General features: G+C 37.1%; 1 protein-coding gene across 2 annotated transcripts; it reads right to left on the minus strand.

The window, feature by feature from the left end:
* Window positions 1-28: 28 nt before the first annotated feature.
* minpp1a (multiple inositol-polyphosphate phosphatase 1a) lies at window positions 29-13,856 on the minus strand. Of its 2 annotated transcripts, XM_058748746.1 has the most exons (6): window positions 13,449-13,586; window positions 13,123-13,359; window positions 12,627-12,818; window positions 9,326-9,423; window positions 7,747-7,877; window positions 30-995 (listed from the first exon to the last, which is right to left on the minus strand). In XM_058748746.1, the coding sequence occupies exons 2-6, from the start codon at window positions 13,337-13,339 to the stop codon at window positions 635-637; spliced, it is 999 nt and encodes a 332-aa protein (XP_058604729.1). In that variant the 5' UTR covers window positions 13,340-13,359; window positions 13,449-13,586; the 3' UTR covers window positions 30-634. The 2 variants fall into 2 exon arrangements, with proteins under 2 accessions (XP_058604728.1, XP_058604729.1); XM_058748745.1 differs by having other exon boundaries at window positions 29-995; window positions 13,123-13,856.
* Between the last annotated feature and the right edge of the window lie 396 nt (window positions 13,857-14,252).

A 14,252-nucleotide genomic window follows, 5' to 3' on the forward strand; every position in this document is an offset into this window, starting at 1 on the left:
ATATATATATATATATATATATATATATATATAATAAATGTGTGGTCTTCGAATAAAATAAAATTAGATATTATATTATATTATATATTGGGTATATAAAATAATCTTTGGTCTGAATAGAAGATATACATGTGACTAAAACATTAACAGAAATACTGTATAAGCAAGCAACAGAGGCCTCAGTACTCTCAACCAAAACCAGCAATATACAATTCAATCACGTAAACAAAGTACAATTGCTGGTTCATTGCTTAAAAATACAGCAGCAATTTTTTTTATAATAAAAAAAATAAAATTAAAATAAAGACCTTTTCTAAATGACACTAAGTATTTTGCATGTGAAATGTCAAATGTGGTTATTTGATTTGATGGTTGGTCAGAGCTGGAATTTTTGGAATTTTAGCTCTTAATGGTCCATAACATTCAAGTAATACTGTGGGTTTAAATTTGGATACATTTACATAAAATGAATATATAAAATCTTTTTCTTTCATTTACTGTCTTATCAACAGTGAAATGTTGTATAACCTACTTAAAAAAAAACAAACAAAAAACCATTGTTTTCTTTTTGCTGGTTGTTGCTTCTATGAAAATGTCAGTCTGCTGGCCTTTGTGATGTGTTGCACTTTTATGTTCATGATTTGTTAATTGTACACACAGTCTCTTGGTCGCAACCCTCTAGCAGAGCACGGTAGCGTTTCTTCACATCCTCATACATTGGGACAGGGTCGGTGAGTCCAGGCAAGGTCAAAGATTTCTCATTGAGTCGCACACCCATTCTAATCCCCTCCGGGCATTTATACAGCACTACCAGCAGGTTGGCAGCGTACGGCACAATCTTCCCACTTCGAAATATTCTGTTGTGCTGGGTTGCAAAGTTAGTTGAGCTGAGAGGGATGTCATCCTTGAACAGATCCAGCAGGGTGAGGAGGGGTAACAGTGTCTCAGCATGGCCGACCTGCACTGTCACAGCCTCCGACACAATGCCATCCGAGCTGAGAGAAAGAGAGAGAGGACAAACTATAATACAGGATTAAATAGAGAAAAGAGAGAACACCTTGAACCCCTGTATTAGGCTTAAAAAAAATGTACTGTACTTGGATTCAATACAATTCAGCAAAAATCACTCTGAAAAATAAATAGTTCTGAATGCATGTTCTTGAAGTTTGATTCAGTGTTATCTCACATTGCACTTGGCCTTTCATTACAAAGCCCAGAAGACTTGAATTACAAATCACTGTTTGGATTTTTCTAGAGTGCCTAGGTAAGTCTACGTCACTGTGGACTTCTCCCTCCCTACTGTTTGCAACCACTGATTGTGGAGGAGTGATCCTTAACCTTTGAACATGAACAAAGGTAATCTTTGAAAAGAAAAAAATATATACACGTATATTCACATCAATGTCCTTATACTGGGAACAATGAAACAAACTCAAAGGGAATGTGAACGGGGAGTAAAACTGAACATAATGCAGAGGAGAACCAGCAATACACACTACCTGCTGTGCAATCATTCATAAAACACACTGATCATAAATGGGCCTGTGCAGTGTTTTCTGAATGGGTAAGGCAAAGTTATCACCTCATAAACATTTGGCAGAGCCAATTAAAAGCTGATGAATGCTAAATAATCAAAAACTTTCACTGCAAACATGTTGACCAAGTCAACACTAGCAGAGGGAGGTAGATTTGTTAGAGGTGATGCCAGTACAAAGTAGTATTATGAAGAGTTTCAGGAAGTTTTAAATATACGCTAGACAGACATGTTTGACCTATTTTAAAAAACATTAAGCTAAAGTAAATGTAGTTTTACTTTTAGACAACATTCTTTTTGTGTTTATGTCCATTCCTCTGCCCAAAAAAGCTGCATAAACACACTCAGTGCATCACACCTTGATGTACTTTGAGAATTCTGAGTGTTTAAAAATTACTTAACAATTGAGCATCATTTTTAATGTGTCCAACAAAATATAACATATGACTGTTTTAAAGTTTTCTTTTTACAAAACCATCTGTAAATCAAATGTTTCAACAGAGAGATATCTAGGCTAAAAGCTTGCTAAGTTATCACAGATAGGATGTCTCAAAAATGAACAGTTGTAGAATATACTCACTTGATCTAATACTGCAACAACATCATTCTGACTTCAAACAGTGAGTTTTTAAATAACCGATACCCTGGACAATGATAGATGCTAATTTTACATACATGGTAACAACTAAACCACTTGCAACCACTTTGTTTTTCATCTTAAAATGACTGACCATAATCAAAAATACTAGACAGCACCAGTCCAAATTTCATAGCCAAGAATTTAGATATGTCAGGGACGTCCATATCAAATCAGTCTACAGTATTTGACCAACTAATGGATTATAATTGTCTTATTTGCTTCTTGTCTGATGCTATTAGTTACTTTAAGATTTGAAAAGGAAAGGAAGAAGTAAAAAAAAAAAAAAAAAAAAAAAAGTCATATAATTATCAAGAAATTAATGCAAAACCGGTATGGTTGGATTTCTGGAAATGGCTAGAAGAATAGTTGACTAAATTACTTCATTTGAATATCCATCATTTACTTACTGTCATGCTGTTCAAAACCTGTATGGCCATCTTTTCACCGTCAAACACAAACAAAGAAATGTAACCGCAATGTTCAAGCTGCTCTTCAGCTACATTCAGAATTATGGCGAAAGTATCTCAGCAAATAAAATTACATTTATAAAGTAAATGAGTAAATGATTTTTCTTAAAGCTGCAGTCCGTATGTTTTGCCTCTTTGTCGCCATCTCGGTTTGAAAATCTGGAATTGCAAGCTGCTTGCAGAATTATCTCGCTTGCGTGGGTTGTGATTTGGCACGGCTTCAGTGTGGATGAATCTAATGTTTTAAGGTGAATGTGTAGCTGTCAGTCACCGCACCGGTGTGGATGATTATTGTACTTTGCAATCACAGATTCTAGCCTATGTCTTGGAATATATGACCCAAATAAGAATTTTCACCGTATATTGTCATCTGAACAAGTGTGAACAAGTCTGCCACGCTTGTTCTGACCAACTGAGGAAAAAAGCATTACAATAAATCGCGCTACCGATGGTGATTTAATCTAAAGATCAGTTAGCTCATATCACATCAAACGGTGCAAAGTATTAATATTGTTATACTTTATCAAATTATTAATGATAACAACATCAGCATTGTGTGACTATGAGTATAGTGTGTAGATTTCAATTTCTGCACAGTCTGATATCTAATTGTTATACCATTCGAATTAAATTCTTTTAACCCAAAAAGCAAACCATGCTCCCTTCGAACTGGTTTTCTTTAAAATAAAAATTTTGTGTAATCCCAGGCTATCTGTAATCAGAAGCACATTTAAAACTGGAATATAATTTAATTTTATTCACATGTGTTTCATAAACACATAATTCTTTCTGGATTACAATCCGCCATCAAAATGGTACATTTAATTATTTTAGCTGCTGTGAGAAAAGGCTATAAACGATCCGCCTCCTGCAGGATCCTCACATGCGATAGCCTAGTAGCCGGGACAACTTCTTTATGTTTACAGACGTGACGTAATGATGCAGTGCCATGCTTGAAGTTCCCGTGGAAACCTAACCGTACCACTCAAATTTGAAAACATTATTATAAGCTAACCATTGTGAATCGGGCTAAAGTAAGGCGATACTTTTGAACACTGGCTGGTTATGTACTTGCTCAAATATTGATTTCGGATCATTTTTAACCAAAAAAAGTTACGGACTGCAGCTTTAAACAGAAGAGAATGGCGCTAGCAATGACAAAGAACACAGGTTTGACTCCCAATGATTGGCCAAATATTTACATGTAAATATAAGGACACGTATACTTATTTGTGGATACCCTCAACCATCTAGTTTCATGACACACATCTGCCCCACACCCAAGTTTGCTTAACTTTCAGTACATTCAAACACAGAAAAGGATGATTAACAGACCCAAGGGAATGATGAATAGAAGGATTGCTGATTATTACACAAGAGAATTATATCACTCTAGTTCCGGTTCAGATCCTGTGTATCCTGTGTAATGTGGCATGCTGGGGCTCTGTGTGTGAAGTGGGTAGTGGGTATGAGGCTGTATTTGTGGTATGACGCTAGTCAGTAAGAAAAATAGTTGTTATGCATGCTCGACTGCTCTCAAATAGAGATATTACTGGTTAGACAAACTAACCACGTTTTGGCTACGTTCACACATAGCATTTGGGATTGTCAACAATGTTTGCTGCAAGGTTTAACGTTCAGTAGCAAACAGGAGTGGATCAATCAATGAGCAGGTAACCAAAGTCAATGCCCTTCGATAACCTTGAGTAATCCCTGAAATTAGAGTGACAGATAATGATAGCAAATATTTTCGTCTTAGCTTTCTCTGGTTGTATTAGTTGTATTTTTTCTTTCTTCTCATCTCAAACACTTATTCGATCACACAATGTCCAATAACAAATAACCAAAGAATGTGTCTGATGTTATACACTACCATTCAAAAAACTGGGGTTGGAATGATTCCCATTTCAAACAAATGTTATTTTTTTGAACTTTCTATTTATCAAGAAATCTTGAAAAACATGTATAACAATTTCTCACATGCATTCTGAACTAATTGCAAACGTGAAATAGTGGTCTGGCAGGACTCCACATACAATACATTGCAATAGTCCAGACGAGACAACACAAAGGCATTGATAACCTTTTCTTTTCTTGACAGAATAGGCTTTAATCGAGCAATAGACCTAATCTGGAAAAAACAACTCTTTACTACAGCATTTATCTGCTTGTCAAATTTCAGCTCTGGGTCAAACACCACACCTAAGTTCCTTATTTGGTCATGGCAATAATCAGACCATGAACCCAAATATGTGGACATATCTGAACAACCTCTGACAGAGCCAAAAAACATAATCTCAGTTTTGCTCTGGTTCAACTGAAGCAGATTTTGAGACAACCAGCTCTTAACCTCCTCTAAACATGCAAAAAGCAAATTCGAGCCATTTTTCTCTCCCATTGTCATAGGTAAATAGATCTGTGTATCATCCGCATACAAATGGTACGACATGCCGTATTTTTTAAAAATTGAGCCCAGGGGCAACATATACAATGAAAATAAAATAGGGCCAATAACAGAACCCTGGGGAACACCACAAATAACAGGCACTGTCGTTGAAACAAAGTTACCATACTTTACAGAGGATGATCTATGTGACAAAGACTTAAACCACTCTAAAACCGTCTCACGAATTCCAACTAAATGGGATAACCGCTTTATAAGAATAACATGGTCTATTGTGTCAAAAGCTGCACTTAAGTCCAACAAAATCAAAGCTGCCACATTACCTGCATCTCTGATTATGCGAAGGTCATTAACAACCCTTAAAAGTGCAGACTCAGTGCTGTGACCTACTCTAAAACCGGACTGAAATTTGTCTAATATCTCATTCCTACTTAAAAATGACATTAACTGGGAATAAACCACCTTCTCTAAAATCTTTGCTAGGCATGGGAGTTTTGAGATGGGCCGATAATTCTTCAAATCTAGAGGGTCTAAATTAGGTTTTTTAAGAAGAGGCTGAATAACCGCCTGTTTAAGGCCAGCAGGAACAACTCCATTATGAAGACTACTATTGACAATAGACGTGATACTCGGCCCAACAACATCAACCATCTCCTTAAGAAGACGTAAAGGGACCACATCACAACTACCAGATGTAGGCTTCAAACGCACAATAATATCCCTAACTCGCGCCAGAGACACCTGCTCAAAGAGCTCCAAACTCCTTACACACACCGGTAGCATCACAGACTCAGCTGAGAATGTAGGCAGACAAAATCTAATCTTTTCTATTTTTTCCACAAAAAATGTCCGAAACATTTCACATACCTCCAAAGAGGGGGTCAAAGTAGAACATCCAATCGGATTGAGAAGTCTATTAATTATTGAAAAAAGGGCTGCAGGGGCATTGTAATTCTGTGCAATGACCTTCGAGAAATCATTTTGCCTTGCAGTTCTCACAGCAGCCTGGTAATCTGAAAAACACTGCCTCATAAATTGTAGTGAAACCTGCAGCTTATCCTTTCTCCATTTCCGTTCAGCCTTTCTGCATTCCTGCCTCAGAAAACAAGTATTGTTATTAAGCCATGGAGTAGGATTAAGTTTAGGTTTAGGTTTCCTAACCTTATATGGGGCCACTACATCTAAGATATCAGAGCAAACAGAATTGAACAATATCAGCAGCTCGTCTGGGCCCACAGAAGGAGAGGGAGACTCAAACACATTCACAAATGATGAGGAGTTATATACCTCAGAAAATTCTACCGCCGTGGATGACGTAATAAGACGAGAACAAAGCACACCTAACTGTGGCAACACTGGTTTGCATGGCATAGTAACATTAAAAATTACGGGCATGTGATCAGACAGACCACAGTTTAAGACATCAACATTAGAAATAGGAAGACCCAGAGATAAGACCAAGTCCAAGATATGGCCTTGCTCAGGGGTTGGATTTGAAATAAATTGTGTAAAATTAAAAGAGTCCACCAGCTGTAAAAACTCAGAAACCATTGGCTTATTTGGACAACACACATGAATATTGAAGTCCCCAAGAATTAGAACGTAATCACAACTTGGCACAATATGTGATAAAAATTCAGAGAACTGCTGAATGAAATCCTTATTATATTTTGGTGGTCTGTAGACCAACACACATTACAGATTTCCAGTCATACATCATCACTTGAGCCTCAAAGCTCTGATAGTTCATCTCTGACAAAAGACGGCATTTAAATCCCTTCTTAAAAACACATGCAAGCCCGCCACCCCGGCCAGTAGTTCTAGGGGTGCTAAAAAATGTACAGTCATATGGAGAAAGCTCAATCAGGGCGTGTCTCGCCAACATTAAGCCATGTTTCAGAAATAAACAAAAAATCCAAATCATGTTGTGTAAAAAAGTCATTTAAAATAAACGTTTTGTTTAAGAGTGATCTTGCGTTAACCAGAGCCATATTTACTATACTTTCAGACTCCCGCGTAGACGATGACGCTCCAACCGAGACCACAGCCGACTCCATATAACGCAAATTGTTAGTATTTACTCCTCTCTAAACTTTGTGTCGCTGAGTCACAGCCCGCGGAGATGGTATACAAAAGTCCGGACAAACTGAACGCAAGCAGGAGAGTCTCTCATTCGAACAGTCTCCCGAAGACAGCAGGCGACTCTCCGACATCCATGATGCTCTAGCTTTCACAGCGAAACCCGCCCGTCTGCCCCGCTTCCGACGGCGATTGCTCCGAATCCGCCGTGATCGCCGGTGCCCACACTCTAGGCCGAGCCAGGGTTCCACTGGCATAGAAGGCATGAATCGCGGGTAAAAACAACACTTTCCACTACGAGAGAGATCGTCCATCACTACACGAATGTGAAGCAAAGTATTGCAGTCATAAGTCCAGAGAGAGTAATTAGGGTTGATAAAACATACAAATAAAACAAAAGACATTAAAATAGACAGAACGGAACGACGGCCAGCCAACACACACGGCGCCATCTTGGATCCCATTTCAAGCCCATAATGATACAAAAATAAAAGGTTTTAGCTGAAGAAACAACAGCACAATGGCAAATAAATGTAGATAGATTTGCAATAAAATGGAAATTGTATAACATTTTCCTTATATGCATTTTATAAAGATAAGAGAGACTGCTCAGGGATCTTACTTGATCTGGGATACAACTCGGTCAAGACGATAGAAAAGATCATGGAAGAGAATGCAGCTTGACTTGCTGTTGATATCATGCCCGTGGCTCCGCTTCCAGTACTGCTTCAGGTCACCAGCATACTCCATTACCTTAAGAGACACAACACAGACACGCCTTCAAACACTTACAGGTACATCTCACATCTCACCAGTGTGCAATAACATTCAGATGTATTTGTTATCATTAGACTAACACTGTGAATTATAAATCTCCGCTGGCCTGCAAATAAAAGTTTTATCTTAAAAGATACACTACCAAAAAAGTTTAAAGGGATTAGTAAGGTTTATAAAATATTTTTGAGTGTAGTCTCTTATGCTTACTAGGGATGATTTGTTTGCTCAAAAAAATGACCTCTAAAGTAAACAGTAATAATATGAAATATGATTACAATTTAAATGAGCTGTTTTGTATTGTAACATATTGTGAAAATGTATTTTAATCCAGTGATGACAGCAGCCATTACTCCAGTCTTCAGTGTCAAATGATCCTTAAATTATTCTAATATGTGACCCTGGACTACAAAACTAGTCGTAAGTAGCACGGGTATATTCGTAGCAATAGCCAACAATACATTGTATGGGTCAAAATTATCAATTTTTCTTTTATGCCAAAAATTATTAGGATATTAAGTAAAAATCATGTTCCATGAAGATATTTTGTAAATTTCCTACCAGAAATATATCACAAATTAATTTTTGATTAGTAATATGCATTTTGCACCCTCAGATTCAAGATTTTCAAATAGTTGCATCTCAGCCAAATATTGTCCTATCCTGACAAACCATACATCAATGGAAAGCTTATTTCAGATTATGTATAAATCTCAATTTAAAAAAATTGGCCCTTATGACTAGTTTTGTGGTCCAGGGTCACATACGATGATTTGATGCATAAGAAACTTTTCTTATTATTATCATCAATATTGAAAACCATTCTGCTGCATAAGATTTTTGTTGCAAACTGTGAGAAAGTTCAAAAGCATTAATTTGAAATAGGATTTTTAAAAATATACTATACATGTAAAAGTCTTTTGAACAATTCATGCATTCTTGCTAGATAAAAGTATTCATTTCTGTATAAACATTTTTTTTTTTTATTTCAGTGATAATAAGCTTTCCATTGATGTATTTTTTTGTTAGGATAGGACGATATTTAGCCGAGATACAAATATTTGAAAATCTGAGGGTGCAAAATATCAAAATATTGAGAAAATCACCTTTAAAGCTGTCCAAATGAAGTCCTTAGCAATGCATTTTACTAATCAAAAGTTAAGTTTTGATATATTTATGGTAGGAAATTTACAAAATATCTTCATGGAACATGGTCTTTACTTAATATCCTAATAATTTTTGGCATAAAAGAAAAATCAGTCATTTTAACCCATACAATGTATTTTTGGCTATTGCTACAAATATACCCCAGCGACTTAAGACTGGTTTTGTGGTCCAGGGTCACATATATAAAATTACCTGTTTCTTAAATAAAACCTCCCAGGAAGAGGAAACAGGCAAACAGAAAAACTGCTCTGTTCCAGTACCTGTGCATCCACCTCGTCAAACAACTGGCACCAGGGTGAGTTCAGCTCCTGGATAGCAAACTCGTATGCACACAGGAAGAAACCTGCTTCCACTGAATCTGTGAAGCAGAATAAATATTAAGACAATGTGTCATTTGCTAACCCATCAGACAGTAGACCAAATTAGACTGTAAATTGTAGATTTCTATATGTTACTTCTTTGTAAAATCTGGATAATTGATAAAAGCATGTGTTGGTGTACATGGCAATCTGATATTTTAGCACTTTCTTTCTGCTGTTGGGGCCAAAAAACACAACACTGCCATCTAATGGTCATACTAACTGCAGTAGCTACAATACAAAATTCTTTCCCTCTCTCACTCTCTGTTTGTGCTTTGATATACAACTGCTGACTGCAGCAAATCAAGTGAGCAGCCCTGACCTCTAAACTCTCTAAGTAAATCCTGCTTCATCAACTGTGGAATGGTGTTCTTGCTTTTGTGGTTCTCATTCCCAACTGTTCCCATCTTAATTCTGTTCTCCAGAGAAAAAGCTACAGCATATTGTCACTTATCGAATTCTTCTACAGTGTTTCATATGGAAACTCGAGTGCTTCAAATCTATTCCACCAAAATAAACTGAAATGGTATGGATACCGCCCCACCATTTTTGAATTCAAAGTAAAAATAAATAAATAAATGGACAAAGTATTTTAACCTAATTAACATACATATTTCAATGGCTCAAACAGAAATTCAAAATTCTTTAAAAATGTTCAAATAAATGTGCTGAAAATTCAAATTTTGCATGCAGATTTTCATGTAACATATGGGACATTAATGCTGTGGTTGCAATTCATATGTAAAATTTTCAAATTTGGAAGCCCAGCCCTGCCAACCAATTTGAGTTATCGACTTGGAATCTCTTAATTTTCAAAAGTTCCAACCATTTTCATTTTTAGTTTTTTTTAATAGAAATTTTAAATAATCTCAATGATTTCTAATCTAATTTGCATGATGCTTTTACATGCACGCTCACTGCAGATAAATATTTGAAAAGTCAAACAATGTTTGTCAAATTATGTTTCTGTCTTTAGGTTAAACGTTTATTTTGCACATCAGTCTGACATGAAATCGAGAAGGAAGTGTGTGTAATAATACACTGATGTGCAAAACTTTGTAGTTGTGGTTGCAAGAGCACAACATTTAGAGTGAACTGAATTTGCCACATATATTATGAAATTGGCCTTGATTCAAACAGGGGCCCATTTCAGAAAGGAGGTTAAGTGAAAACTCAGAGTATGTTAACCCTGAAATGAAGGAAACTCTGGGTTTTCAGTTTCAAAATGAGAGGTTTGTCAAACCCAAGAAAGCAGGGTAAGTCAAGCCCGTTTCTGAAAGAGAGGTAACTTATACTCAGAGTCAGTTACCAACCTAACCTGGTCAGGGGCAGGTTCTCTTCGGTAAACCCGGAGTTTCTTTCGGTCTCCTCCCCCTTTTTATAGTATTAGCGAAGTTTAAATACCTTATTCATTCATTCACGCTGCAAAATTGCTTTTCTTACTGAGTATTTTTGTCTTATTATCTAAAAATTCTAAAGATATTTAGTCTAGTTTCCTGGGGGATTTTCTTTTTAAGTGCATTTTACGTAAAACAAGTAAAATTGTCCGCCATAGGGTAAGAAAAATAATCTTAATGCAAACTGAAACAAGAATATTTTTCATTTCTTACCCCATTGAGAAACAATTTGCAAAAAAAGAAAAATGCACTTTAAAACACCGGAGATGCAGATCACATTATAAGTCCGCTGTATGCAGATTTTAAGGAAAGTGTGCATCCCTCTCACACTCATTCTGAGAATTTTTTTTGGGCACAAATCCGTCAAAGAGGGGTTTCACAGGACTGTAGGTCAGTGGTGTAAAAATTGGTTTAAATGAAGCTAATCTGGTAAATGACATTCACTTGATAACATCTTTCTGTGACGTCTGGAAGTAACCCAATAATCAGAATTTCCTTCAAGATTTCCAGCGTGGTTGGATGCATTGATGACAAGCATATTTCCACCATTGCACCCTCTGAAAATGAAAATAATTACTGTATGGAATGGAATGCAGAGGAGGAGTAGCTACGAGACGCCGTAACCACATAACCACAAACACAAATTATTCACAATTTTTGAGGTCATCTTTTATTTCCAAGTTTATAGCAAAAGTTACTCTTTTTACTTTTGGATTTTAGAATTCTTCCAATATTTGACCATCTTAAGTTAAGTTAAATTGTGACGTATTGTCATACTCGAAATTGGTGCTCTGCATTTAACCCATCCAAGTGCACACACACACACAGCAGTGAGCAGTGAACAAATGTGCACACACACATACACACACACACACACACACACACACACACACACACACGTAGCCAGAGGTGTCGAAGTGGAAAGAGTGCTGTTCATTCACAATCCCCACCTTCAATTTCTACAAGCCCGACTCCCTAACCATTAGGCCACGACTACCCCCACTATCTTCATCTGTCAGTTATGCTGGTGCAGGTTCTCCCCTCTTTTTGGGAGCCTCTGCCTTCTTGCTGTCGACAAGTCAGTAGTTAATTTTATTACTCTAATTAAGAAATGTAACAGGTTGGAGATTAGAGATCATTTAATTATGTGAAAAGAGTGTTAGACTATGTGGAAAAAGCTGCAGCGCATTGAAATAGACACTGAATGATATTTAATGTCAAATGTTTGTAAAGTCATTTAGCCTACAACCATGAACCTTTCATGCTTAAAGCTTTACCTTGATTGAATTGTTTTTTTATACTTCATTTTTAGCTGCTGTCACGTTCTTGTTTCTTTTTTCTGTCTTTTTCCTTCCTTCCTTTTTTTTTTTTGGCCATGGGATACCATTAAAATGAATATTAGTTCAATAATTTACAGTTTTCACCTCTGATATTATAACAGTTATTAACTTATTGACAGTTATTAAGAATCAAAGTTATGCATTGACTCGGAAGTACGTGAACGTCTTTTTGGCAGGAGCTGTTGCCATGGTGAATCGTAATTTTCGAGCTCCACTGACTCATGACTTTTCATAGCCGTGGTGCAACCTACTCAGAGTTGAATAAACTACCACAATTCAGCGTTGGTTGAACCTCCTTATTGAAACGGGCCCCAGCTCTTCCCATAAAACAAAACAAAACAAACATATCATATTTAAAAATCATTATCAATCTTCTAAACTATGCAGTAACATTTTGGACACTGCTTTATTTCAGCATTTGTGACTTGTGTAATAGGGTCATGATCGTATTATGCCATCACTGACCATCAGTGATGCTGGCGTAAGGGACCTGCAGCCTGTCAGCCATTTTCTCCATTACTCTTTTCATCTCAGGGCCTTCATTGAAGTGTTTCACTTCCTCCAAGGCGCTCTTGTTGTTCTCCACTTCTTTCACAAACCGTTCGCACTGGTCAAAGAAACGCATCAAAGCGTCGTTCACAGCAAGTTCCAACTCAGCTGAAAGAAACATATACATTTAAAACATAAAAAATGATGGCATAAAACATGACGATAATCAACATTTTGACATCCGTATGACTTTAAATGCAGAAATGAAAAGTGCAAGTCTCCATTTTCTCTCCAACGAATCTCGCTGCTGTTGAGAGGAAACAAGTGAGCCATATCTTGTAGGCAGACCCTAGATTACAGACTAAAGCTAAATTAAGCACATGTTCATGATGGAAAACAATGATTTTAACAGTAAGGCATGCAGATGATTCAGTTCTTGCGGTAACTACAGGGCTGGGTCCTCATGCATTACCTTCTATGCTGAGTGCTTTCATTAGTCCCTCTCTGAAAGCGATGGTGCTGTTCACACACCTGTGCTTGGAGCTGGTGATCAGTTTCACGCGTCCGTGACGCACGTTTTCCTCGGTCAGCAAAGAAGGGAACCATTTGATGAGTCTCTGCGCCAGGTGCCTGTGATCCTTACGGCCCTTGTCCACCAGTCGCCCGTCCATATCATCCGTGTACCACATCTTCCACTGCGACTTTATCTCTGACAAACAGTTCAAGTTACCGGTCGCATCACCCACGACGAGATCATAAAATTCGCGCATCTTCTGAATGTTTTTAATGGTCGGGTACCTCGTTCCGTGCCGGATTATAGCTGTCAAATGAATTTCGCTGCATTTCGAAGGCGGCAGCGTCACGAGGGAGTTGTTTGTGGCCAAAATATCGTCCATTAAGTACGTGTTGACCTCTTCATAGCGACCTTTGGTGCCAAAATACCTGGCGATCGTTGGTATGATGATTTTTGTGGATGAATGGATGCTACAAGAGGACATAAACGCCCAGTAACTTATAATGCAATGAAAAAGAACAAAACATATCGTTGTTACCACTTGTTTGGCCATGTTTGTGTTTTGGGTTGGTTGCTCGGCGTCGCTTCTCCTTTTGCGCAACTGAAAAGTGACTCATTTCGATGAGACCTTACTCGCAGGCTGATGATCGCTAATGTTTACACCGACAACACTGGGAATGTTGGCCAAATAGTAGCTTTCCCTGTGGATCTGCTTTCTCTGTCCCTGCATTTGTAGCCACTGGTTATTCTTGACCTGACAAATAGTAAAAAATATCTTGGTAAATTAAATTATGGTAAATACTTGGTCAAATAAATTAAATAAATGGTTATTATACCGGATTTAACAGAATTTTAAGTGTTATTTCTAAGTCTAGACAGGTCATGGAAATCCATATCTATTCTATGCTCTGAATACATTAGGAAATTAAAAATCTACTCAATCTACTAAATTCAATCTACTAAAATTGAATCTTTCAGTGACGTAACATTGGTACCAAAGAGACACTTTCAACCACAGATGTAGAAAGACAAGATAAAACAACGAAAAAAACATAAAATCAAGTAGAAATCCCATAAATTATTTCACA

This window comes from Onychostoma macrolepis, chromosome 17 (assembly GCF_012432095.1).
Source record: "Onychostoma macrolepis isolate SWU-2019 chromosome 17, ASM1243209v1, whole genome shotgun sequence".
NCBI lineage: Eukaryota > Metazoa > Chordata > Actinopteri > Cypriniformes > Cyprinidae > Onychostoma > Onychostoma macrolepis.

What these genes read in the sequence shown, in the direction of transcription:
- minpp1a (XM_058748745.1), bottom strand. Translation starts at nt 13,717, where the DNA reads ATGGCCAAACAAGTGGTAACAACGATATGTTTTGTTCTTTTTCATTGC. An exon ending in TTACGCCAGCATCACTGATG is followed by an intron (nt 9,424 to 12,626) that starts GTCAGTGATGGC and finishes TCTGCTTCACAG; the next exon opens with ATTCAGTGGAAGCAGGTTTC. An exon ending in TTGACGAGGTGGATGCACAG is followed by an intron (nt 7,878 to 9,325) that starts GTACTGGAACAG and finishes GTGTCTCTTAAG; the next exon opens with GTAATGGAGTATGCTGGTGA.